The sequence below is a fragment of the Megachile rotundata genome, chromosome 4, assembly GCF_050947335.1.
Source record: "Megachile rotundata isolate GNS110a chromosome 4, iyMegRotu1, whole genome shotgun sequence".
Taxonomy (NCBI): domain Eukaryota; kingdom Metazoa; phylum Arthropoda; class Insecta; order Hymenoptera; family Megachilidae; genus Megachile; species Megachile rotundata.
In genome coordinates, this window is record NC_134986.1 from 5,536,527 (window position 1) to 5,564,192 (window position 27,666).

General features: G+C 33.9%; 2 protein-coding genes across 18 annotated transcripts in view; one reads left to right on the forward strand and one right to left on the reverse strand.

Moving 5' to 3' along the window:
* LOC100875595 (uncharacterized) overlaps positions 1-27,666 on the reverse strand; it is a 412,310-nt gene that overhangs the window by 85,527 nt on the left and 299,117 nt on the right. For 6 of the 7 annotated variants that reach the window (XM_076531348.1, XM_012281880.2, XM_012281879.2 and 3 more), the window contains one exon: positions 17,818-17,901. The exons of the other annotated variant lie outside the window; for it this stretch is intronic. In XM_076531348.1, the coding sequence (XP_076387463.1) occupies positions 17,818-17,901 (84 nt within the window). The remainder of the gene's footprint in view (positions 1-17,817; positions 17,902-27,666) is intronic. 7 annotated transcript variants of the gene reach the window in all.
* LOC143264394 (uncharacterized) lies at positions 1,095-24,242 on the forward strand. Of its 11 annotated transcripts, none has more exons than XM_076531356.1 (6): positions 1,095-1,249; positions 2,639-2,893; positions 3,812-3,871; positions 4,072-4,350; positions 22,795-22,987; positions 23,329-24,242. In XM_076531356.1, exons 5-6 carry the CDS (start codon positions 22,959-22,961, stop codon positions 23,642-23,644), a joined length of 345 nt encoding a protein of 114 aa, XP_076387471.1. In that variant the 5' UTR covers positions 1,095-1,249; positions 2,639-2,893; positions 3,812-3,871; positions 4,072-4,350; positions 22,795-22,958; the 3' UTR covers positions 23,645-24,242. The 11 variants fall into 11 exon arrangements, 6 of the variants coding, with proteins under 6 accessions (XP_076387471.1, XP_076387470.1, XP_076387472.1 ...); XM_076531355.1 differs by having other exon boundaries at positions 1,098-1,249; positions 2,634-2,893; XM_076531357.1 differs by having other exon boundaries at positions 1,117-1,249; positions 2,634-2,741.

The window sequence follows — 27,666 nt, forward strand, 5'->3', positions numbered from 1 at the left end:
CTTGCTGCTACGGGTGAAGAACTGATTTGAAGCAACAAATGTGAAGGAAAAAAACAGTTAAACTAACCGTTAAAAACTTGTACCTAATACTCTCGCTATAATATGCATTCCAACAATTCATTCAGCCAGAATCGGCAAAATGGACCACATGGAGTAGGTCTATTTAGGTTGTGATATTTTTCGCCATGACAGCCGAGTTTGCACTTGACTGTACGTAATCTATGTCTCCGTTTATCGAATAAGCGTGGTGTTCGTGAGCCAGCTCTGCTGTCTACATTATTCTAGCATGAACAACTGGCACGAGAAACCACGACAGCCGTTGAAAACCATAAGATATCGAATAAACAGATAGACAGAGCGGATCGATAGGATGGATAGGACGTAAGGAATTCACATCAGGGATTTTTGGTTAAGTTCATGCACAGGAGCAAATACGTTTCCAAAGGGATAGAGCATTGCGGTCGCGAATATCGGAATTCACAATACACGTACAGCCGGGTGAACCAAAGTAACCGCGAGAGTGCTTTGAAATGGGTTGCGGGAACAAGGTTGAGTTCTAGGATATCAGAATATACGGCCGAGTAACGGTGCAAAGTACGTGGCACGATGAAATTTATGATACGAATGGACTCCCTCTCTCTAGTCGTGCACTGATAGCATACTCTTCAATACCGGCGAACAAGATTTTTTCGGTTTTCCTAGCATTCTATAAAATATCGAATCTTTAGCCAGGAGCGTATCGTACTCGATGTTTGTGGACGGAAAATTGCGTTCTATCTGTGATGAATCTATCTTTGACTTTATTCGAATTCTGGAATTAAAATTTTTCATCCAAACAGATCTCTTCAGTATATGCTGTTAGTTTCTGTTCAAGTTTTAGTACGGATGTTCATTTATGTGATCAAAATTTGTTGGATGTATGACGACCTAAGTTTATCGTAATTAACTGTTGACTTTGATAATATTGTTGTATGACTAACTCATCATCAACAAGTTATCCTAACGTAAACACATTTTAGTCATAGTTCCAGTTCATCTGTACCTTGTTACTCATCCTGTTCCTTGTACCTTGACCATCCGTTGACCACCGATTACTTACTCTTACCCTTATATATACTTGTAACGAAAAACTCTTCGTCAGATTTCTGTAGTCAGTACCAGCGTGCGGTTCTTGCCGTTTGTCAAATAAACTTATAAGTTCTAAAGTGCTGGTTTTAATTCCACAACCCGGAATTCAACAATATTAATGGTATGGCGTATTTATATAATCGTTTTTAGTACAATTTAAGCTTTAAACTAACATAGCATGCCATTTGATTTTTCTGTCAATTATATCTATCGATCCAAAATCAGCTTTGATATGCAACAATGTAATAGTCTTCTTTAATTTTTAAATTTAGTAATACTAAAAATTTTTACGGGACGTTTGCACAGTCATTTTGAGTATACTTTAAAATTTAAATTGATGTACCACAAGTGCTATTTGGTCGCACTTTTATGTCATGAAATTACGTTGCTCTTCTTTCGTTTCAAAATTAGCTATTTGGTCTGCAATTATCTTAATACATTTCTTTCTTTAATATTTGATTTTGGTAATATTAAGAATATTACTGTTGCCTTTACACCCTCGTTTTTAACATACTCTAAGCTGTAAATTCATACAACATAAGTGCCATTTGGTGATACTTTTCTGTCATGAAATCTCGTCAGACTGTACACAATTCAAAATCAGATGTTCAATACATAACCACATTAGGCTTTTGTTCTTCGATTGATAACTTCGCTAATGCATTTATACAGTTATTTAGGTCAATATTTGAGCTTTAATTAGATATATAATAACATATATTTGGCGATACTTTTCTGTCATGAAATCTCAACAGACTTTTCATATTTTGAAATCAGCAGTTTAATACACAACAAGGTCCTTTTTTATTCTCCAAGTTATAATTACGCTAATATTAAAAATGATGAAGGTGCATTTACATAGGCGTTTTGTATACTCTTTAAGCTTTAATTTGATATATTGCATGAAGCATCTGACGATACTTTTCTGTCAAGAAATCTTGACAGACTTTTCATGTTTCAAAATCAGCAATTTAATGTATTACAATCTCATTCTTTGTTCTCCAAGTTATAATTACGCTAATATTAAAAATGATGAAGGTGCACTTACATGGGCGTTTTGTATACTCTTTAAGCTTTAATTTGATATATTGCATGAAGCATTTGACAATACTTTTCTGTCAAGAAATCTTGACAGACTTTTCACATTTCAACATCAGCTGTTTAATATGCATACTCTTACTGTCCCATTCTCTAGTTAATAATTCCTCTAACATACAGAATATCAACAATGCATTTATATAGATATTTTCGGCAAATGTTAATCTTGAAATTGATATAACACAAGCGGAATTTTATGATACATTTATGTCGCGAAATTGCTATAGACGTTTCACATCTAAAAATATGATCAAACACGATCATTTTGCATTCAACATTACAATTATTCGATTATGCCGAATGAAAAATGTAATCTACCACCCACCAAAAGGGCTGCTACAAAGTATTTTAACATTTGATTCACTTTCGAGAGATTGAAAGTTTTGCTTACACCCTTTTCTGACCAGACCAGACGACTATCGACGAGTGAAGGAATAACGTCTGAGGGTAAGCAGCGGCCAACTCGTGTGCCAGACAGGTTTTCGGAAGTTCTCCAATAACAGGCAACGTATTCGGTATAAATATTTGACGAACGCCTCGTTCGTTATACCACGGAAAGTTCTATTTAAACTCGAACACGACACGTTCCCGTCTGCCGACCGTTGGAACACAGCTAGGACCTTCCTTCGCTTTTGCCACACGGCAATTTCCATTCGCGAATATCACGGTTCTTATTACATATTTGAGTATTTGAGCAGACGGAGACTGCTCGAGACATTCGGGTAATGCCTGATCCCCGCGGCTACGGCGACGGAATATTTTCCTTGGGTCGTGTATTCAAACGGGGGGAAGAACAACGTTCGCCCGATGTTGGGTTAAAGGAACGAACGACGAACAATGGCTGATAAAATGATTACGTGGACCGTGTGCCTTCCAAACTTTGATCAATCTGTTATTTTATTTCGGCCCTCTTAACCCACCCTTACTTCACAAACTTCAACGTTTATCCTCGTTTGAACGCTCATTTATATTTTTCGTCCCTCGACCCTCGTCCATCTTTTAGTTTCCAGGGTTTCATGAATTTTTTTTTAACAAGACCTCTAGGTCTAATGTACCCCACGTTTTGTATTTATATTCAGATATGTCTGGAGTAGACATATGAATTTTTGTGAGCAATTTTAATAAAAATTTATAGAGTTATGAATAAATGTTTGGATTTACTCTTGGAAGAGTTTTGAGTGTACACTTTCAACGCAGACTTAGCGAATTTTTTTAACGAAACCCTAAAGGCTGATATATCTGATGTTTATTGCTTTTATTCAGCAATGTTTGAAGTAACGTTCTGAATTTTCTCGAGATGTTTTGTCAAAAATTTACAGAGTTATGGCAAACATTTACGTCTCAGCTCTGAGGAACGTTTCAAACAAATTCTTTCAACATTCAAAGATTTATAACAGAAACTAAAAATTAATTTGCCCGGGATTATGTATCTGACAAGGTGCTTCAAATAAAAATGGTTAAAAAATTTCTTAAAATCTTGAAAATATTGATCAATTTTTACTCGAATGTTTATCTTCGAAGCAAAGAAATTGAAAGCAAAGAACGATTGTAAGAAAGGAAACAAGATGAAGATTTTTAATTTTAGATAACGACGCGCGATAAAAATGGATACTCAAGCAAGAATAGCCTGAAGGTACAATGACAGGTAAGTTAAAGAATCTTTTACATGAAAAGTATAAGAAGATACGAAACAGACATGATTATAAAATGAGCCCTTATCTGAACCGCTAATAATCAAAATGAATAACAAAATGTTGAAGCAGTAAAATCTTACAACAAGATTCCTGAATTTCGCTGGTCAACAATTTATTATCTTCGACATTTATTTGTCAACAATTGTTGCAGAGTTCGAAGATTCCGATAACAGAATCTAGAATTTCCTAGAGGAGTTTCGAGTTACAGCTGAGTTTGCTCTCAGCGGTAAACGGACACGTTCCGAAACCAGAAGTCCAAGGGGCAAAACGGAAATTGGTTTTTAATGATTGCCGGAATCGATACGACTGACAGAGGATCTGAAACTCGAAGGAAATTCCGCATCGTTATCGAAGTTATGCTCGCCACTGAACATCGGACAAGTACGTTCGAAAGGAAATCTGGTGCACTTAGGGAAAATATAGCGACGAGGTAGGATGAAATCTTTGGCTTGTTGAGTCTTAGGGATTTTTGAGAATCTGAGGACTTGGGAATAGATCAGAATCTTGAGGATTTCAGATGTAAGGGTTTTGGGGTTTGGGGGATGCAGAATATGGAAATCTAGGGATTTGACGGTGTAGAAATTGGTGGAAACTAGAGATTTAGGGATTTAAGGATATGGAACCTTAGAGATTTGGGATTTTAGAAATTTGGAGATTGTGGAATTTGGGGGTGTAGAGATATGGAAATCTAGGGATTTGACGATGTAGAAATTGGTGGAAACTAGGAATTTAGGGATTTAAGAATATGGAACCTTAGAGAGATTTAGGATTTTACAAATTTGGAGATTGTGGAATTTGGGGGTGTAGAGATATGGAAATCTAGGGATTTGACGGTGTAGAAATTTTTGGAATCTGGGGATTTAGGGATTTAAGAATATGGAACCTTAGAGATTTGGGATTTTAGAAATTTGGAGATTGTGGAATTTGGGGGCGTAAAGATATGGAAATCTAGGGATTTGACGGTGTAGAAATTTTTGGAAACTAGAGATTTAGGGATTTAAGCATATGGAAACTTAGAGATTTAGGATTTTACAAATTTGGAGATTGTGGAATTTGGGGGTGTAGAGATATGGAAATCTAGGGATTTGTCGGTGTAGAAATATTTGGAATCTAGGAATTTAGGGATTTAAGAATATAGAACCTTAGAGATTTGGAATTTTAGAAATTTGGAGTCTGAGGAATTTGGGGATATAGAAATGAGGAAATCTAGGGATTTAATGATGTAGAAATTTTTGGAATCTATGGATTTAGGGATTTAAGAATATGGAAACTTAAAGACTTTGGCACTTTGAAAATTCTGAAGCTGAGAAATTTGGGGATATAGGGGTATGGAAATCTGGGGATTTGGTAGGAATTTATCAAATATAGGGATTTTTGGACATTAGATAGAAATTAAGAAATTTGTGTATTTGGCAATCTGAAAATTGAGAAATTTGGAAAATTTAGACTTTCGAAATTTGGAAATACAGAAATTTAGGGATCTGGAATATTAGATTGTAAGGCACGATGAGAATTTGAGAATTTGGAGAAAGGAAAAATTGCGAAATTATTAAATTTGAGAGCATCAGATAAGAGTCTAAATCTCCAAATATCCCCATCCTTAAGTTCTTAAGTATAAATACTTAGAAATATCTAACAAAAAAAAATAATGATTAGAAGTCTTCTTTACATTCCATTGTAATATTTTCCCTTGAGAAATCAGATTTCGTCTTTGAATTCAGAAAAGATACGACAGAAACGATAGAGACGATAGGAACATCAAAAACACGACCATCTTCGGGTAAGTAAGAGCCATTTCATGTAACGATTGGTCAATTAGCAGTTAACAATCGACGTCAAGATCAATTAACGTCCATCAAGATGTTCATGAAATCACCGTCGTTCTCGGTACGATTTAAAATCTACTGAATATTCTAAAATAAACTTAACAGCGACAGATGTGCTTCCAAATTTATCTTCAATCACTCGTCGAGATTATATAATGGAATCAAGAACCTCGTCAATTATTCTTTCTATCAATTGATTGGATATCGATGGCTGTTCCGAAAGAATTCAACTAGCTATCAAATTACTGCCGATGAAATGGAATATCTTGTGACAGAAGAGTATCGCGAAATAACACATATGGCATGTCAATTTGGAGCTCGGAGTTTCATGGAAATAGATGCACAAAGCTTTCATTAATATTCGTACTGTGAAATAGCTGATTCTGTTTTTTTATTGCAAATTTTCAAATTTTTAAAATATCGAACTTCCAAATTCTCAAATGCTTAAATTCCTAAATTCCTAAATTCTCAAATTCTCAAATTCTCAAATTCTCAAATTCTCAAATTCTCAAATTCACAAATTCTCAAATTCTTAAATTTCCAAATCATCAAATTTCCTAATTCTCAAATTCTCAAATTCTCAAATTCTCAAATTCTCAAATTCCACAAATTCTTAAATTTCCAAATCATCAAATTTCCTAATTCTCAAATTCTCAAATTCTCAAATTCTCAAATTCCACAAATTTTCAAATTCCACAAATTCTCAAATTCCACAAATTCTCAAATTCCACAAATTCTCAAATTCCACAAATTCTCAAATTCCACAAATTCCACAAATTCTCAAATTCCACAAATTCTCAAATTCCACAAATTCTCAAATTCCACAAATTCTCAAATTCCACAAATTCTCAGGTTCCACAAATTCTTAAACTCCTATATCCCAAATCAACATATCCTCAAATCCTCAAATCTCCAAATCTCCAAATCCCTAAATCCCCAAATCCCCAAATCCCCAAATTCCCAAATCCTCAAATCCCCAGGTCCCCAAATCCCATTACTATCAAATTTCTACATTTTCAATCCCCAAAACTCTTAATCCCTAAATCCCCAAATCCCCAAATCTCCAAATCCCCAAATTCCCAAATCCTCAAATCCCCAGGTCCCCAAATCTCCAAATCCCATTACTACCAAATCTCTACATTTTCAATCCCCAAAACTCTTAATCCCTAAACCCCCAAGTCCCCATATTCCCAAATCCCCAAATCTCCAAATCTCCAAATCTCCAAATCCCTAAATCCCTAAATCCCCAAATCTCCAAATCTCATTACTATCAAATCCCTACATTTCCAGTCCCCAAATCTCTTAATCCCCAAATCCCTAAATCCCCAAATCCCCAAATCTCCAAATCCCCAAATTCCCAAATCCCTAAATTCCCAAATCCCCAAATCCCCAAATATCTCCTCTCCAAATCCCCAACTCCCTAAAACAAAAACACCAAAATTCCTGTACATCCCCTATCTCACCCAAAATATTCAATGCTACAAAAGTCCACATAAATCAACGAGTAAATCCCTTTCTCGCCACCAGAACAGCCATATTTGTTCCCGACTGTACAATTTTGATTGACGAGCAAAATTGAATTTCGCCAAAAATTTGAGCGCGGTCGTAAATAACGACGCGGCAGTAGAATAATACGATCCAAAGTATAACTGACAACGGAACTGCATAATCCAAGTGGCAGTAACTTTTTGTCTGTAACACGATAGGCGAAAAATGCGGACCTCGATTTTTCCTCCGGAAACGGTCAGTTGCTAATAAAACCGGTAACGGTTGCTCCCATTTCGCGAGGATGAAATTTCGCCGGGGCGAAACTAATTTTTCGACGACACAAGAATATCATTACTCTGTCAATCAATACCGTATTGCCGATGCAATTCCTCGCGTCAGAGTCAATTATCGTTCCCCCGGGGAAAATAGGAAGTTTCGTGGCTGAAAGCACTCGGCGTATGCAATTTTTTTCTCTCTCTCTTAACGTTTCTCTCTGTGTTCCTCTTATTTTTTTTGTTTCGCCACTGCAAATTGAACACGTGCACCGAACAGCAAGAAGCTGCAGTCCACCAAATAAATATCGGCGAAAATAACGTCGAGACATTCGCGATAATTATTTCGTTACGTTAACGAGATATCTTTTTGTTTCGAAGCCGGCCCCAAGCAATCGAATTCGCCGATTCGATGGAAGATATACCGTAAATGCAGCGACGATCCAATCCGGCCAATCGATAATTAATTTGTCCCGTTTCCAAGCAAGGAGGAGTACAATGAACGGCGCATCGAACGAAACAAATTTTAATTCGGATCAATCCGTTCAAAGGGGTAATAATGCTTTGATACCTTCATTTGTTTCACTTTTATTAACCGGGTATCTTTTTTATTGATTGTTGCACGCTGTCGATGAAGTAATAATGCACGGATGAAAAGAGGGAGGTATAATTTGTTGGGACGGGAAAAAGATGGGAGATTAATTAATCGTTTACATTGACTTCAATGAATTACTGCGGTTGTTAATACTTCGTTGCCTGTTTTTATGGTTCTGTAATTATAATAATATACTGTAGCATACAATAAAGCCATAAGATGAAATTTGCATATTTTATTTTTGAAGATGAGATAATATCTATAACTATATTTACTTTAGCAATGATTGGGGTATTAGAAAGACTGTTGTATAAATTAGAAGATTAGTAGTGAATTTTTACAGCTAATTAATTCTTGAAGTTAACAATATATTGATATTATAATACTTAAATGATATGTGATAGAATAGTAGCATGATAATAATATAAATCTAAATGATACAGTAATATGATAATGACGTAAAAGTATATGATATGAAATTAATATTATAATAGTAGTAAATGCTACACTAATATTATAATAATAGAAAACTTGACGATATTGTAGTAATATTATAATAATAAATAACTATATGATATTACAGCAATACTGCATTAATATGTATAAATCTATATAAGACTATACTAATAATAATGTGATTTTATATAATAAAACCATAATAAACAGAAATATTTATATAACACATAATTGAAGTTACTCAATTCAACCATCAACTAACTCAAACCTATTATAAGATATGATAATTCATGCGAGGATTTCATTGATATGGTAATTAATTCAAGGGTGTTATCACAATGACCCACATTATGATTATTAAGCTTGATATTCTGTAACGAATACAGAAAATGTATTAACCCTTCCATTCATGCTGTTAAGAATAATATACTATAATATTCTATTTCGTCAAATATTAATGAACAAAAAAATTTCATAATTAAAAGGATTATTTAAAGCATTTTCTGCTATTTCTTCTTCTTCATAAGTGTTTTACGTCTCATACGTTGCAAATTTACTAATTTGTAATATTATAATTTTTCCATGAACAAATCTGCTGAGATGTAAAAGTATGTTTAAGACCAAAAAATTATAAACAAAGGTTAACAATTGTGTCCTCAAATATTAAAATGTGCAGTCGATAAACGGGTAATAAAAATGCGCAATAAAATTAAATAAAAACAAATAAACTAGAGGAAGATATATTAAACTGTATAAAATTATTACATATACATACTACCTATTACATATGCCGCAAATGTGTATAAGGTTGCTTCGAAAATAATATTTAAATTAACGAGAGAAAATATTGAAACTTGATTTACTACGAAAAAAATTAAAAACGATATATTTAAATATAGAGATACATAAAAAATATTGTACTTTAAAATATTATTACTATAACACCAGTTTGAGTATCACCATATCGCAACGCGAGCGAAACTCAACCCTGTTCGTTGTACGATATTAAACATTAAATAAATGAACGCGAACCATTCGTACAATTATCACGGCATTGATTAAATCGTCGAATAAATTTAAAATCGGCGGACGTCGCCGACGTTATTAAAATGTTTAAATATTAATATCAGATATATTACAATAGCATTTAACTCCAATGTGGTGAATATAAATTTCCATGAATGTCGGCGTTTCTTGATACGATTTAAAGAGAACTGTCAACGGGAATCAATAGTTTCGTAACCGTACAATTTATTATTACATTCATAAATTAATTAGCTTCCTCGATGATAATTATTAACCCCTGACCAATTAGTGGCAGCGCTCGGTTCAATTTTATGCGCAATTGAGTGTCGGAATAATCGACAACGGCGTATGAATTAAATATTTGCATTAACTGTCGTTTCAAATTTAACTGTCTTCGTATTCTGTTCTCCTCCGTTTCGGGTTTTTCATCTGTATCAACTTGAAAAGTGTCAACTCCCCGAGGTGGACGATAAATTCTGTAACTGTGAACACTCTGCTCGAGCTTTTTCTAAACGCTTCACGGAGCGACCGCCAACCGGAATGAAACGCGCACCAAAATATTTGCATTCGTGAAAAATAACGTTGTCCCGTCTAAAAGCGTTACAAGTTCAATCCATGCTAACTGTTATACGTAGCGCAATTTTTCTTTCCTTGTACATAAATGATTTTGCAAGGATTTATGTTACAAACCGAATGACAATTCAAAATCATTTTTCATGGATTCAGAATACGAAATTATCAGGAGGATAGAAGAATATGAGTAGCAAATAACGAGTAGTCACCTGCAATAAACAGCAAGCAGCAAGTAGTATCTAGTGAATTTTGAGTAATATCACGAGTCACATATGAATAATGAGTAGCTATGAACAGAATAATGAGTAGACAAGATTAAATGTTAAGTACAAAGTTGCATTGAATGTGTCATTATTCAATATTAATGAGCAATGAGTAGTGAGTAACGAGTAACGAGTAGTAAGTAGCGAATGGAGAGGGCCAAGTTATGTATAATACGCAATGAATAGTGAGTAGTTAGTGTTTTGTAATGGATAATTAATAGTGAGTAACGAGTAGTGAATAATGAGTAACAAGTAATGAATAATAAGCAGTGAATAGCAGTAACTAATAACTAAGAAGTATTAAGTAATAAATAAACAAGTATTGGACAATGAATAGTTGTCAGTAGCTACGAATTATTAATGAATAGTGAGTGGATATGAATAGTAAGCATGTTGTGAATGATGAGTAACTAACCATGAGTAACAAACAATGGACAATAAATTATGAGTAGTGAATAATTACTAATTAGTAGTGAGTAACGAACAATGAGTAACAAGTCATCAATAGTAAGTAGTTACTAATTAACAATGAGTAACGAACAAACAACATTTACTACTTACTAGAAATGAGTAATCTGTAACAAGCAATAAATAGTAGTTAACTATTTGTAATAATAGTAGCGAACTGAAAGTAGTAACAATAAGTAGTCAGTTGCAAATTGAATATAATTTGCGATTAGTAGTAAGCATTGAATAGTGAATGCTATTCAATGAGTAATCATGAGTAACGAGTAATAAGCAGTGAATAGTAGATACGTAATAATGAGTAGTAAGTAATAAGTACCGAGTACAGAGCAGTAAACAAGTAATGAGGAAATCAGTAACTAATAACGAGTAGTGAGTAATTAATAATGTGCAGTGAATAATTAATAACGAGTAGTGGGTAATTAATATGAGCAGCGAATAATTAATAATGGATAGCGAGTAATTAAAAACGAGCAGCAAATAATTAATAACGAGTAGTGAGTAATTAAAAATGAGTAGCGAATAATTAATAATGAGTACTGAGTATTTAAAAACGAGCAACAAGTAATTAATAACGAGTACTGAGTAATTAACAATAGACAGCAAGTAATCAATAGTGGACAGTAAGTAACAGTAAATGAGTATTAAGTAGTAATGAGTAACAAGTAACAAGCAATCAACAGCAACGTGACAAGAAGTGAATGAACAGTGAACAATCAGCATCAATGAACAGTGAATAATACTGTGAGTAATGAGCAATGAATAAAGAGTAATATTAAAATGAGCAACGAATACTGAATAATGCTATGAGCAGCGAATACCGAGCAGTAATAAACACGAAAACATTACGGCAATATCCGTTCATATTCTTTTACACATTATCACAAAAATAACGTTCATTATTTCCTTCTTATTACACGCAGTATCGTTTCATTTGCTTCCCACCTAATATGCACATGTTATTATATCGCATACGTTATTACGAACAATACATTCATTATCCGAACCACTTTAATTCGCGACGTAACTCATTTTATTTTCATCTCGTTATAACGTTCACCACGGTAAAACAGCCCCGGCGTTTCGTCCACCATCGGCAAAGATGGAATCGCTGCGAATCGTTCGGCAAACACGAACATATCGATGTACGAAAATCAAAGAGCTCGCTGAATCTTAATGAGCAAAGATTAAATATATCGGCGGAAATTTCCGTCGCGTGTGACAGGTACGCGTGACCCTGCAAATAATCGACTAATTATCCGATCGATGTATTCAGTTCCACGAACCGCGTAAATTTCAGCGGGGAAAAAAGGCGTTAATAAAACGAGTAACACGATCAACCGGAACCCTTTCTTTTTTTAGAAAACACGAGCGTTACGTACAGTCCGGGAAGAAATTTCGTTCTCAACCATACACGCAATTAATAAGTTTGTATTTCGCGCCCTCTGCGACGTCCGGTTTCTTCTCTCAACGAGACGCCATGCAGTATTTAATTTTTAAGTTAAACTCTCTTTCATTACAATTAACCCTTAATTTCTTCTACCTACTCCTTCATTCACAAAATAGATCAAGAAAGGGAATTAAATGTATTGCAACAGGGGTATATGACAAACACATTTTTCCTTTATTATAAATAGTAAATAAATGAAAATATAACCAATACATTTATCTGAATTATTTATAAGATCCAAGAGAAATGCCGAGTCACCCTTGACATAGAAGTGCAAAGGGTTAATCAAATGTGTTTTATTGGACTCCCCAGAAGCTCTAACAAGGAGCATAAGAATATCATTAACGTTCGTTACTGATATTTAAATACATTAAACCACCATGCCGTTACAGAGAACGGCATTACCGAAATTAATACGTAATCTTCACCGGGCTGACACGGTTCGTTTCTTCGTGAAAACGAAGCCAGAGGTTAATACGTAGTTATGCACCGCAGATTGGCTCGGGTTCAAGTCGAAACTCGAACGACTATGTGAAACGCGCAGTCGAGAAACATCGAGAATGCTAGCAACCACCATTTCGAGGTATTCCAAACATTTTCAAACGCGCCAAATATCGTCGCGACTCGTTTTATCCTTTTATCAATCCCATTCTATTCGTTGCCAGCCATTTTGATTCGACGCTTAACACTTTGATTTGGGAATTTGTGATTGTAGTTGTTTATTGTTCTGTATAATTTCTTTCTTCGTCTTGATATTCATTCTTCATCTTTCGTAATATCTTGATTTTTGGGGTATTTTGATGTTTTTTGGGAAGAAATTTTTACATTTTTTTAGATATTATTCAGAGGGTACTTGAAATCGGATTTTGCTATTTTTTGCGATATTATTTTGATGACTTTTGGATTCGAATTTTGCTACTTTTGATGATTTTTGGAATCGGATTTTGCTATTGTTTGCGACATTATTTTGATGATTTTTGGAATCGAATTTTGCCAACTTTTGGAATATTATTTAGAGGGTACTTGAAATTAGAGTTTGCTATTTTTTCGGATATTATTTTACTGGTTTTTGGAGTCGAATTTTGCCATTTTTTTGGAATATTATTTAGAGAGTACTTGGAATCGAATATTGATATTTTTTGTATTTTTATTTTAATGGTTTTTGGAATCGAATTTTGTCAATTTTTGGAATATTATTTAGAGGGTATTTGAAATTATAGTTTGCTATTTTTTTCAGATATTATTTTACTGGTTTTTGGAGTCGAATTTTGCCATTTTTTTGGGGATATTATTTAGAGGGTATTTGAAATTAGAGTTGCTATTTTTTCGGATATTATTTTACTGGTTTTTGGAGTCGAATTTTGCCATTTTTTTGGAATATTATTTAAAGGGTACTTGAAATCAGGGTTTGCTATTTTTTGGGATATTATTTTAATGGTTTCTGTAATGGAATTTTGCCATTTTTTGGAGCACTGCTCAAAGAGTACTTGAAATCGAATTTTGTTATTTATTGGGATATTATTTTGACGTTTCTCGTAATCAAATTTTATCGTTTCTTGTGATATCATTTTGACATTCCTTGAAACTCAAGTTTGTCATTTCTTGTGACATTATTTTGACGTTCCTTGCAATCGAATTGTGTCATTTCTTGTGATATTATTTCGACATTTCATGAAATCAAATTTTGTCAGTTTTTGTGAATTAATTTTTCACGCTTTCTGTGATCTCTTGTTACTTTTAGTTACACTGATATTTTTTATATTTCTGGTAATATGACCTTGCTATTCCTTGTCATATAATCCTTATACTTCTTGACGGACTCTTCCTACTTTTTGTGATGAACGTAATCCTTGTTATTCTTCGCGATAAATTCTTGCCCACTATTTCTCGTAATTTGACACCGACATTTCTTGACACTTCCTACAAAGTAATCTCGCTATTCCCTGTACCTTAATCCCAGTTTTCCCCTGTCATATTATAGCTCGTCTTATCTTTTTTCTGTTTGCTTGCGATTGAATCTTGTTGTCCACTATTTCTTCCCATGCTCGTTTTACATGGTGACTTAATCTTCACTTTTTCCTGCGATCCAATCTTGTCATTCTTTGTGACTCTCCCATTCCTTGTGACCTGATTCTCACTATTTTTCGTGAGTCGTACTATTTTTTCGTAACTAATCATTGATTTTCTTTACGATCTAATCCTACTTATTCACCGCAATCAAATCCCGTCGTTTCACGCCATTCTTTCTGACCCAATTCCATTTTCACGAACAAATAAACTTTAGGAAGATCAATTTCTCCGTGGAGATTCGCTCCATAAATCCCGCCCTTTCTATTCTTCGTTTTTCGACCGCAGCCCCGTGTCGCCGCCAGCTAATTAATTTAATTCGACGTCGATAAAATCGGGCTTCGATTTTCCATCCGGCCGGTATTGTTAATCGCGTCGAAATCGACAATAACGTACGACGATTTATAAGGTATTACAGTATACGAACGGTCGGTACTGTTCCTTTTTTCCTTTTTCTCCCGGTCCCAGTATAATAACGTAACTCCGACAGGAATTATTAGCCTCTATGGCTGGCGGAAAATTGCCGGGCAAAAATTTGATTCGGGCTCGATATCAGCCAGCACGTATCGATTTATGTTAATGCTCGAACATGCATGCTCTCTGAACGGTCACCGAAAAATGCCGCCTCTCTCCTTCGCACTTATGCGACCGTTAAGTCAATTACACGGTGTTAATTAACTCGTAGCCGTATCGGGGTCGGGATATTTTTTTTCCTCGTCGGATTATTAGTAAATATGACCGGTAATATTGCGGACCAATCGGCACGGTTCATTTGCCTTGTAAAGGCGAAACTAGCGGCTGACATGCAGCATAAACCGCAAATTGGCACGCGTTCAACTCCAGGTCTCGAAACGATATGCTGCGAAACACGCGATTCGAGATCATTCAACGATGCGACGACCTGTCCACTGTGTTTTCAACCTTAACGCCTAATTTCATATAGTCAGCGATGGAATACTGAAGCACACTTTGTGATTTATGTTTCGACAGATTTCGGGGACCGTGGGGAATGTGACTATGGGGAAAACGGCGATATAGAGAAAGGGAACTCGGAGGTTTTTATATTTTGTTTTAAACTGGAAGTTAACAGGTATTTAAAGTATACTATAGAGAGGTTATTTGATAGAAATATTTGATTTTGTATTATTTTTTTCAGGTAGTTTCAATGGGTTCATTTGTAAGAAGTTTTGGTATTTAGGTTTGGTATTTTGGTTATGGTATTTAGATTACCATAGTCTTTAGGTTACATTTTATGACATTTTTAGATTTTTAGGTTAAATATTAAGGGGTTATTGAAAATTTTGTTTGAGTATTTGAAGACTGGAGGTATCTGAGTAATGGAGAATAATAACTCAGGAATATGAGTATTCGAGATTACTAACTTGAAAATGTGAGTTCTTGAATTAGGTACTCAAAAAATATTCAAACATTCTAAATATTCAAACTGAAAATTTGTAATTTATATATTTAAATAGTTGGATAATTGAAAATTTGAAATTTATGTATTTGAATATTTGGATAGCTGGAAATTTGAAATTTGTATATTTAAGTATTCAGAAATTTGATACTATACTATCCTAGTATTTGAAAATTTAGAATTGTAATTTGAATATTCGATGATTCCAAATAATAGTTACTGAGCATTCAAAAATTTCAAATTTTTGTATTTAAATATTCGATTATTTGAAATTTGAATACTTGGACAATTAAACATTTAAAATTAGTGTATTTGAGTATTCAGAAATCTGAAATTTGTACTTTTAAGTATACGAAAATTCGAAGTTCTAGTATTTGAGTATTTAAAATACTCGAGTTTTGGGAATTCAAGTATTCTAAAATTAGTAATTATAAAATGTAAATACTTGTGTTTAGTATTCAAAAATTTGATATCTAAATGTTTGTGTATTCGAAAATTTGAAATTTGAATATTTGAGTATTCGAAAACAAGAAATTTGAATATTTGAGAATTCGAAAACAAGAAATTTCAACATTTGAGTACTCGAAAACAAGAAATTTGAATATTTGAGTACTCAAAACAAGAAATTGCAACATTTGAGTATTCGGAAACTTGAAATTTGAATATTTGAGTATTCGAAAACAAGAAATTTGAATATTTGAGTATTCAAAACAAGAAATTTCAACATTTGAGAATTCGAAAACCTGAAATTTGTATGTTTGAGTATTCAAAAACCTGAAATTTGAATGTTTGAGTATTCGAAAACTTGAAAATTGAATATTTGAATATTCGGAAATTTGAACTATAATTTGAAAACTGGAAAATTCACAACTTTAACATTTGAGTACTTAAAGATTCAAAAATCCAATATTTGAATAATCAAAAATTCAAAACTCTGCTATATTCAATTACTCAAAAATTCGAAATTCGAATATCTATCCATTCAAATAACTAAAATCCTATTAATAAACTATTCTAAAATGCGAAATAATACTCAACGCGTAAAAGCATCATGAACCAAAGTTCAACTACAAAAATTCGTATATTTAATGAAAAGGATAAATTCTATTCGAAAGACATAAAAGACGGCGAATGCCCGATTGATCGAAGGAAAGTAGCGTTCTAATAAATTGCTATTCGTTAATTGGTTCGTTGCTGACCCAATACTTTCAACGAGAAAATGCAATGGTCGCCGTTGATTAGCGAAGAAGGCGAGTTTCGAAGAAGCGTTCGCCTGTTTCTTTCGGCTGATCTTCGCGAGGCTGCAAGAGGTACCCTCGTTAATTAAACCCGGTCGAGGAAAATACAATTATCCACCAAACAATCGTGGAAATTAATTAAGAGCCACTTCGACGACGGAACATTATTTTCGACAAAAATTTGAACCTTCTGTAACGTTAATTAAGTTAATTAGATCGACCAATCACGTCTTCGTTTATCGCTTAAATTAGATCGACTACTAAAGATGCTTTGATTTAACGCTTTAATTGCTGCATAATGCATCTCATCAAATACTTAGAGAAACGGTATTTTAGACAAAATCATTTTTCATGAAAATAGCATTAGTAATGTTACTTCAAAAAAATTAAATGACTAGTGCGTAAAATACATGTAGGTTATAATTAATATACATAAAAAATTGATGTTTGATTATTTCAAAAGTTATAAATGAATAAGTAGCCTTGCTCTAATAATAATAATAATTCTTTTCATTGTTTATTCCTAAACATATTCGTTTACTGTTTTGAAGCGTAAAAGTTGTTTATGTAATTTTGATTTAATTTACGAATATAATTGTGCAAAATATGTTTAAAAATGATGATAATGAACGTTCAAAGAAACGTTTATAATATTACGTAGTTTTCAATTCAGCATAACGGGAACAATCCTCCGTAAATGCGATAAAACGTTGTAAAAGACTATTTGAAAGCACGGCAAGAACATTCTGAGCTCGTCTTACCCTTTCTCGACACACTCGAAGAAATCCTTTCATCCCTGTTGCCTCGGTTCGGCTCTCTGTGTTTATTCTGCAGGATGCTGGCATCTGAAACAAAACGGAAAGAACACGTCATCAGTTTCTAGTACAGGGACGCGTATTCTACCGTGACAGGATCAGACGATAAAGAAAAAAGTATCGTAAGAAACAAACGGCAGAGATGACGATATTCAAATTTTATGCTCCTCCTAACCGGAAACGATCAAACAAATCTGTTTATTCTCGACGTTTCAAGCTTCTTTTGTTGTTTTTTCACCGAGTATTTCATAGTTTGGCATTGAAAATTTATTTCCATATCTGTCATTTTCATGGATAAGAAATAAAACTAATTTATGGGTAGTAGTGTATTTATTATAATTCACTATGTTATATTTAATATCAGTAAGTATTCGTTCATTTTTAATTAACAATCATTAAACGATTAAGGATCGATTATTAAATGATTAAGGATCATTCATTTTTAATATATTTTTTCCGGCAGTGAACAGTGCAGTGTCGAAGAATTTATGATTTAAATTTCCCGCGTTTTTGTTGCAGCTATTCTTGCTTTTCACCTTAAAAATTCTCTTCAGATTTTAAAAGTATGTTGGAAATTCATACTCATATTATTAAATAAACAAATTTAAATAGACAAGATTATTAAAAAGATTTAAACAGAGATAAACAGATTTTTAAACGAATAAATCAGACTAAATACAAGACATAACTTAAAAAGTGTTATAGTAACAGCATGAAATATAAAGCCTGCATGTAACTTGAGAAATGTATACATTTTTTACTATTATTAATGTAAAGATATATTAAATTTTTTGTGCATTGAATTACATAAATTGTATAAGGCTTTCATTAATCTTTTATTAATTGCAATTTTGGTTTATGAGTTTGTTGGTTTATTATAATTAAATTCGGAGTGCTCTGTAATTGCATTACGGGTTCTATTATAGATACATTCAAAATTCCACGTTGTTGATTATGAAATTGTATTATTCGAACATCCTGTGAAGAATCATTAGTTGAGTTGCCATGTGCAATTACACTAACTAATATCACGCTCGACGAATATTAACATAAAATTTCTCTCCATTATTAGATGAAAATATTCCCTTCTCTACCATTTACCAATTATAATGATAAATACTACGTAGGTTACTGTAACCAATCACATTAACGTTCGCAATTATTACTTTAGTCACATTGTAGTGCATTTTTCATAGAAAATTACGTTTATTTTTAATAGAAGACTGATAACGATTAATAAATAAAACAACATTAGAAAATTTACATAAAAAATCCTTTGCAACGTGTAATCAATTTACACAATATAACACAAAGTGTTATACTCCATAAAAATATTGTGTATAATAAAATATAAACGATTCAATGTTCAAATCTGTGCTTTATTGCAGAAATTGCTGAAGAAGGTCGGTACAATGATGGAGAAATTAGTTATTATAAAATTCGATATGCGGAAAATAATTTGGATATTTGTTATACACTGCATTCAGGACAAAATAAGGTCTTCTTGAAAGCCAGTGGTAAAATAGCAAGCCAGTAGTACTCGTTCGAGGCAAATAAGTAATTATGCGGGCAACAAAATGCAAAGTAAACTGTGGTTTCGTATGAACGAGAGAACTCGAAGTTAGCATATTAACATTTATATGAAACTAACTGGTTCATAAATCAGAGCACATAATCACCGAGTGAAAAGTAAGCTCAACCACACCCGACGTGTCCTTCACAAAAGTATTTGTCACTCGCTAATAAATTACAATTTTCGGATAAAACGTCGTGATTCGAAGTTCCTGCTAATTACAGACTACACACTAAAGCTACTTAGCGATTCTAATTCCTGCTTTATGAATTCCCTGGAGGGTGGTGAATTCGAAGACACTGGCGGAGTGCACCTACTTAATATATATTTTTAATCCTTATAGCGTTATAAAAGTCGTCGGTATCTAAGGAATAATTTGGGACATATCCCCTTGGAGTTATACCATCTTCCGTTTCTCGAATATCTCTATAATCCTTGTATCCTCTTTGCTCGTACCCGGTGCTTTGTAGTCTTCTTTGGTTACCGTCTCACCCTGCCTACTCTTTCTAAATCTCTATTTCTACCTTATCACTATTATTTGCATTCAGTTTAATTTAAAAGCACTCTATTTTGAGACTTCGCGTGCACGTGATCCTACCCCGAGATAAAAGTTTCTTGCATACGTTTAATATTCGATGGAAATCGCAGGAGAAACACGGTCGCACGATATTTGTTATCGAACGACAGTTCTTTTATCTTTATCCGATTCTTCGCGACATGAAATATCATACGGCTATAGGTGTACACTTTGAGGAATGCAGAACGATCAAAGCAACTATTTCTTTGTGCGCGTTTCTTGTTGAACGTACGAATGAAAACAATTTGTCGCTTTCATCCTGGTACACCAGCAACTATTATTTCTGCAATTTATAAGCCGCCCCATCTTACAGGGTCTCTGAGAAATCTGCTTTTAAAGCGATTAAATTCTACGAAACGAGAACGCCACACCGATTCTAAATCTCTCTTACGGAAAACATTAAAGCTGAACACGCGTTCCGGAAAACGAGACCGACGTTGGATACAGCATGGCTTAGATTTCATCGTATCGCGTTTAACGTGACACGATTATGTTACCCTCGCCAGAGAAATTATCTACACGGTGCTCTGAAAATAACCACACGAAATTATATGCAGTTGGATTAGAAGTTACCACTTTCTAACACGCGTTATTGCAGATATACAATGTTTTTATTTGTCAGGTATTTTGTCGGCATTTTAAAAATAGTCGTTTCTGAGTACTATATTTTTGTATTTATAACTCTGTAAATATAGAAATTCAGAAATTTATAAATCTTACAAATTATGTATTTTAAAATTTCACAAATTTCAAATTTTATAATCCTTAATAATTAGAACTATCAGTGTTAAACTACTTCTAAATTGAAAATGAAGTGAAAAAATAAATAAGTACTGACAAATGAACCAACATGTTCAACTATCCGTTGTCCCAACAACATATGACAGACACTTTGACAAAATCACGACAACAAAATTTGGTAATATAAAACATGAAACTTGAAACCACTCATTTTGACAAGTTGGTAGTTCCAATGTAATTTAAAATTTTTTAATTTTCAAGTTTTGAAGTTCTGAAATTTTCAAACTCTCAAATATTCAAATTCTCGAATTTTTAAATACCGCAATTTCGGAAGTCACTAATGCCTTCACTTTCATACTGCTAGACCCTCAAATTCCTAGATACCCAAATCCGTATACTGACAAGTTCCTAGATCTTCAAACTTTTAGGCTATCAAATACCTTAGTCTCCGGAATTCTAGATTTCTAAATCCTTAAACACATACGTTCCGAAATTCTTAAAATTTCAAATTTCCAAATTCTAAATTTACAAAATTTTAAAACTCCAAAATCTCAAATCCCCAAATCCTAAATTCAGAAAATTTCAAATCCCTAAATCCCTGTATCACCAAACTCCCAAATCTCTAAAATTCCAGCTCCCCAAATCCCAAATCTCTAAATCATCAAATTTCCTAGGTTCCAAATTCCCAAAATCCCAACTACTCAAAATCTTAAAGCACCAAAATTCTAAATTTTCCAAATTCCAAATTCCTAAAATTCTAAATCTCGAAAAGCTCAAATCCCTAAAATCCCTAACTCCTATATTTCTAAATCCCTAAATTTCCCAATCTTCAAATCTCCAAAATCTCAACTTCACAAAATCTCAAATACCCAAACTCACAAATCCCCAAATCCCCAAATCCTCAAATCCTCAAATCCTCAAATCCCCAAATACTCAAATCTCAAAACCTCAAAATGTCTAATATCGCAAAATCCAAAATTATTAAAATCCCAAATCCCCATAGTTCCAAATCCCATAATCTCAAATCCCTTAATTCCAAATCCCAAATCCCTATAATCTCTAAAATCCCAAATCCCCAAACTCCCAAACTCCCAAATCCCCAAAATCCCAAATCCCCAAACTCCCAAATCCCCAAACTCCCAAATTCTCAATATCCCAAATCCCCGATACCCCAAATCCCCAATATCCCAAATCCCTAAAATCCCAAATCCCCAAATTCCCAAATCCCCAAACTCCCAAATCCCTAAAATCCCAAATCCCCAAACTCCCAAATCCCCAATATCCCAAATCCCCAATATCCCAAATCCCCGATACCTCAAATCTCCAATATCCCAAATCCCTAAAATCCCAAATCCCCAAATTTCCAAATCCCCAAACTCCCAAATCCCCAAACTCCCAAATCCCCAAACTCCCAAATCCCTAATATCCCAAATCCCCAAACTCCCAAATCCCCAATATCCCAAATCCCCAATACCTCAAATCCCCAATATTCCAAATCCCCAATACCTCAAATCCCCAATATCCCAAATCCCTAAAATCCCAAATCCCCAAATTTCCAAATTCCCAAATCCCCAAACTCCCAAATCCCTAGATCCTCAGATCCCCAAATCCCCAAATTATAAATTCCAACTCAATCATAAAATCCCCAAAATACCAGAAATAATCAGTATCGTAAAAATCTGAAGAGAATTGTTTGCTAACCGCGAAAGAGTATAAACCTACAAAACAAGTGTTAAGCATTCACGAGTGCTCGTTAATAGCAGCAATTATTCGAAAGTAATTATAACAGCGCAAGGTATGCACGTACCGGTGAAATACCTTCGAGACAATATTTAGCCGGTCGTTTAATGACTATTTATACAACGATTAAGGTACAAAGTATCCAACGACCTAACCGCTATCACGACTGTGCGGTAACAACGACGATATTCAAATTTCATCCAACTTCCATCCACGGCTGGTCCGCTTGAAAGCTCCAAAACAAATCCTTTTATCCTCCGTGTTCCTCTGCCGCCATCTAACTATCCCGCAGGATGTGTTCGGGTAAAAGGAAGCACAGAAATTCCGCGCAACGAGAAAACACTTCATCAACAGCCAGAAGGGAACGTATACCTTGTGCAGCAACATACTAAACGAATCCAGAGAGCGAGACTCCGTTTAAGAAGGTAAAGAGGGTGAGTCAAAAGGGGTTGCAAAATGATGCTGGTAGGTGAATGTGGATGCTGGTACGTAACAGTGTTAGGTGTTAGAGTACAAATACCATAGCTGGGGAATTACATCCATGTTTCTATTGATACATTACCATATTTAATTTTTTGGACACTTTGTATAGTTTCAAATTTATTCTGTTTTTTCTTTTACTAGCAATAATACTCGAAGCGTTGTTAGATTCTACCGAGTATTTCTAGTTTATAACGTCATTAAAAATAATTAATTCTTCCCAACGTTTCACAACAGCCAATTAAATTCATGCCCCAACTAGTCAAATATCCAAGTAACCACTAAAATTATTCCTCCCCTCGAGTGCATAAATTACAAGTCATTATTTCATCGAACGGTTCAACAGGTACATTTTGAAGATTTATACCCGATCTGGAAAGAGGCGAGGTAAACGAGACAGGTATAAGTTGCGAGAATTAGAAAAAAAGATGAAAGAGGGTGCGGGGGGTTGCGCAAATTCACCATCCTCTTCTCCGAAACAAGAGCAAGGGGTCGTGAGCATCGAGAACCGTCAGCGAAACTGGCCCCAGGCCAATGCATTATTTTCCAGAGAACTGCTAGGGGTGAAGAAGAAGGGATGGAGGGTGTGTGACAAACCTGGCAAGAATAGAGTTGAAGGAAGATGGCGAGGAGCAGGGTTGCTGGGCCAAATGAATATTTAATTTCTGCATATCTCACCCTGGCCGAACTTCAGCACGACGAAAACTACCATCTCCCAAGGGGGTGAAAGCAAGCTACGTAACCCTTGGACGCGCGCTGGATGTCGTATACATCATCATTCAAAACTATTTCCTACTTGGGAAAATTATTAATATCTTCTGGAAGACTTGGATAGACTTTTATTGGAAGTATTTTAGAAGATATGGTAGAATGGTTGATATTCTTCATTATTTTGTGGATAAATTTTAGGAGTGATTGAAAGGGGATAAACAAAATGAGATAGTAAAAAATAATTGTACAATCCAATCAATTTATTTAGTAATATTTGACTGATTAACTATTCATTTTCAGTTGATTATTAAATTGCAAAAGAACAAAATATTATTAACAAACAGTAAAATCTCAAATTATAACAATATACTACTTTTCAACCCCTGCAATGACTATAACTGAAATACAATTTTAAATCATTTTGTATTTTTATTTTTTAAATCATGCCTTCAAATAAAAATTATCAAGTATACATGAAAATTTTTCGTTCACAAATTTTACCTTATTTCAAATTTATAAATTTTAAAACGTAAATAAATTACTTTTTATTACACGCAAAAAATAATTGTGAAGTCACATAAAATATATTAAATTATTCAATAAATATACATTTCAATACAAAAATAATTCAAATATAATTTCCAAATTCAAGCAAACAATGCATTTCATACATTTGAGTATATTTTTACGAAAAACTACTTTTCATTTCAACCCATAAATAACAATTCCTAAAATATTTTGCATAAACAATTTTCCACCTCTACAAAATAGCCAGATACAACAGAGCATTTGAATAACAAAATATTTGAACAGTAAGTCGTTCAAGGGATGTTTTACAACGCCTAAGGGTGTTATTTCGCGTTTCCAGAAAGTTTACCATTGATTGCGTGGGATTGGCAGAATTAAAGACATATTTCAGAAAAATGGAACGAAGTCAAACAATACGGAAGGTATATTTTATTCATCCCCTAATTTAGATTCTTTATTTCTATTATTCTCCGCGTTACCACTTCACCGCCATTCTTTTTCCTCCCTGTTTGCATATTTAACCTCCCCTTAACCGTTTTTCTTCTTCGTGTTTTCATATTAAACAATGTCTTTTTGCTATCCACTGACACAATTTTCCTCCCACGTTTCTTCGCCACCGTTTCCCCGTTCCTTTCTCTAACTCGTTACCCTAGACTCAAGTTTCGACTTTCTTTAATTCTTAATTCCCGTCGCTGCTCACGTACTTTCTCCATTTTTTACCTTGGTACGCCAAGCTTTTCTCTTTTTTCGCACATAATTTCTCCACTCCCATATTTCTCTCTTCACCCTCTACAGTTAGCCCCGTTTCCTTCTGCTTTCACCCTCCCTACCCTGTCTTCGCTTTTCCCGTTTTTTCCCACTTTTCCAGCTTCTCTATTTCAATTTACACTAACGCTCGAAACTACTTGGACGCTCGTACTTTCTTTTTTCTTTATGAAACGCGCAGTAGATCAAAGAAAGACCGACACACCTTCATTTTATTTAAAATGGGGCAAATATATGTAAATTGTAATTCGTTGAAATATATTATTAATTTGTAATGTTCGATAATTATCGAATCAGTGAACGAATTATTTAATTGCGAGTTGCTCGTTCAAACTGGCAATAAGTTATGTAGAATAAATTTGTTAAATTTAGTAATAATTCGTGGAAATTATAGTGATTACACGAAACCTTAATTTTATTAATCAACATTTATTTTTTCACTAAATTAAGACTGCAAATAAAATTAATCACATTTTCTTAATTTCTCTGTGAAATATTAATGTATTAGGATATAAAAGAGTTACAAAATTTACTTAGATTTGTATAAAATCTCGAATAATAAACTACCCTACAATAAGATCATATTGATGTAATCAATATTATCAATATTACCAATATTATTAATATAATCAATATTATCAATGTAATCAATATTATCAATATTATCAATATTATCAAGGTTATCAATATTATCAATGTCATCAATGTTATCAATGTTATCAATGTTATCAATATTATCAGTATTATCAATATCATCGATGTTATCAATATTATCAATGTTATCAATGTCATCAATTTCATCAATGTTATCAATGTTATCAATATTATAAATATTATCAGTATTATCAATATCATCAATGTTATCAATATTATCAGTATTATCAATATCATTAATGTTATCAATGCAATCAATGTAATCAATGTTATCAGTATTATCAATATTATCAGTATCATCAATAAAATCATAGTTACTAATAATACATGGATTGATTGATTCTGTTAGAGCCTCGATTGCTAATAATGGAACCAATACATGTATACAATGTTAAAAATTCAATTAAGAAAAATTAATGAATGCATTTTAAATTTGAGAGTATAAAAAAATGTCTAGTATAAGAAAGACTGCAAAATATTAAAAGTTACATAGTCATAATAAGTGTGTAATAATGTCTGAAGACCGCATCGTAAACAAAAGTTGTCCGAGTATCCACAAACAGGTCTTGCGCTATTATATTACTATAACAAATAGCCGGTGTTTACTACGTTTCCACAATACTGTAAAATACTTTCGGAAGTCAGAGCGTATTTCTCCGGGTTTCTTTTTTCTCGTCTGCCAACACAGCCATCTTCTTTTTCCTTTTTCCGTATCCATTTCTTGACTCGCCCCCCATTTGTCCTCCTCACCGGTCTTCTCTCTCTAATTACAGTTTGTCGTTGCCCTATTTTCCCCTATGTACACACACACTCTTTAACCACAGTTTTCTCTATCCACACTTTTATTTCCCTCCGTTCGTTTTTCCATCGATACAAACCCTTTGTCTCCCGTCTGCTAACCACCCCTTTCGTTCACCGTGTCTCTCATCCCCCACTTTCCATAATTCCTTTCCATTCATTGCAGGGCCTCACCCTTCGATTTACACAGTTCCTTCTCGTTCCAAGACGCGATTCGACCCTTTACCCTTTTCGACATCCCCCTGCGGCTTGGTCGCCGACCAAGGGCCAATTACGACCTTCCTCGGAACGGAACGTGGCAATGTCGGGGGCACAACAGCGCCACGAAAAGGATAAAAAAAGAAGAGGAGAAGAAGAAAGGTCGAAAGATGAGGTTTTCTGGAGATAGAATGCCTTTGCCTCGACAAGAAACAGGGAAAGTAGAATACGATTGCGAGAGGGTGAATCAGGCTTGAGTGCAGGACGGTACAGTCAACGGCAAATATGCTTTCTCTAAAGATAATATGACGATCGACGAGCAACAAGCTTCACTCGGTCATTTTTGCTAGAGATTTCTAGGAATTCGATTAGATATTTAATTAGAAATGTTGATGTTCAAGAATTTACAAATCTGGGATATATGGGGATGTCGGAATATGTGGATTTAGGAATTTGGAAAATCTGAGAATTGTAAAATATAAGTGATTTGAAATTCGAGAATTTGAGAAATTTGGGGATTTAGTATTTTGCGAATTTAGGAATTTTGAAATTTGAGAATCTGCATAATTTATATATCCTATCTGTATTAAACTTTTATCTTTACAAATCTTCACCGGTTCCATTATTCTAATCAATATTCCCAGATCCCCATATATCCCTAGATATCAATATCCTTAGATCCCCATTTCCCTAAATATCCAAATATTCATAGATCCTAATATCCCTAGATTCCCATATCCCTAAATATCCTAATATCCCTAGATCTCAGTATCTCTAGATTCAAAAATTTCTAGGTTCCAATATCATTAGATCCCAATATCTCTATATCCTAATACCCCTAGATCCCAATATTCATAGGTTCCAACATCCCTAGATCTCCATATCCCTAAATATCCAAATACCTCTAGATCCCATATCCCTAAATATCCAAATATCTCTAGATCCCCATGTTTCTAGATTCAAAAATTTCTAGGTTCCAATATCCTTAGATCCCAATATCTCTATATCCTAATACCCCTAGATCCCAATA

Bases quoted from the DNA above. Each gene is read 5' to 3' on its own strand.
- LOC143264394 (XM_076531356.1), top strand. From the start codon at position 22,959: ATGATGCTGGTAGGTGAATGTGGATGCTG. The intron at 22,988-23,328 runs GTACGTAACAGT...ACGGTTCAACAG, and splicing joins GTAGGTGAATGTGGATGCTG to GTACATTTTGAAGATTTATA.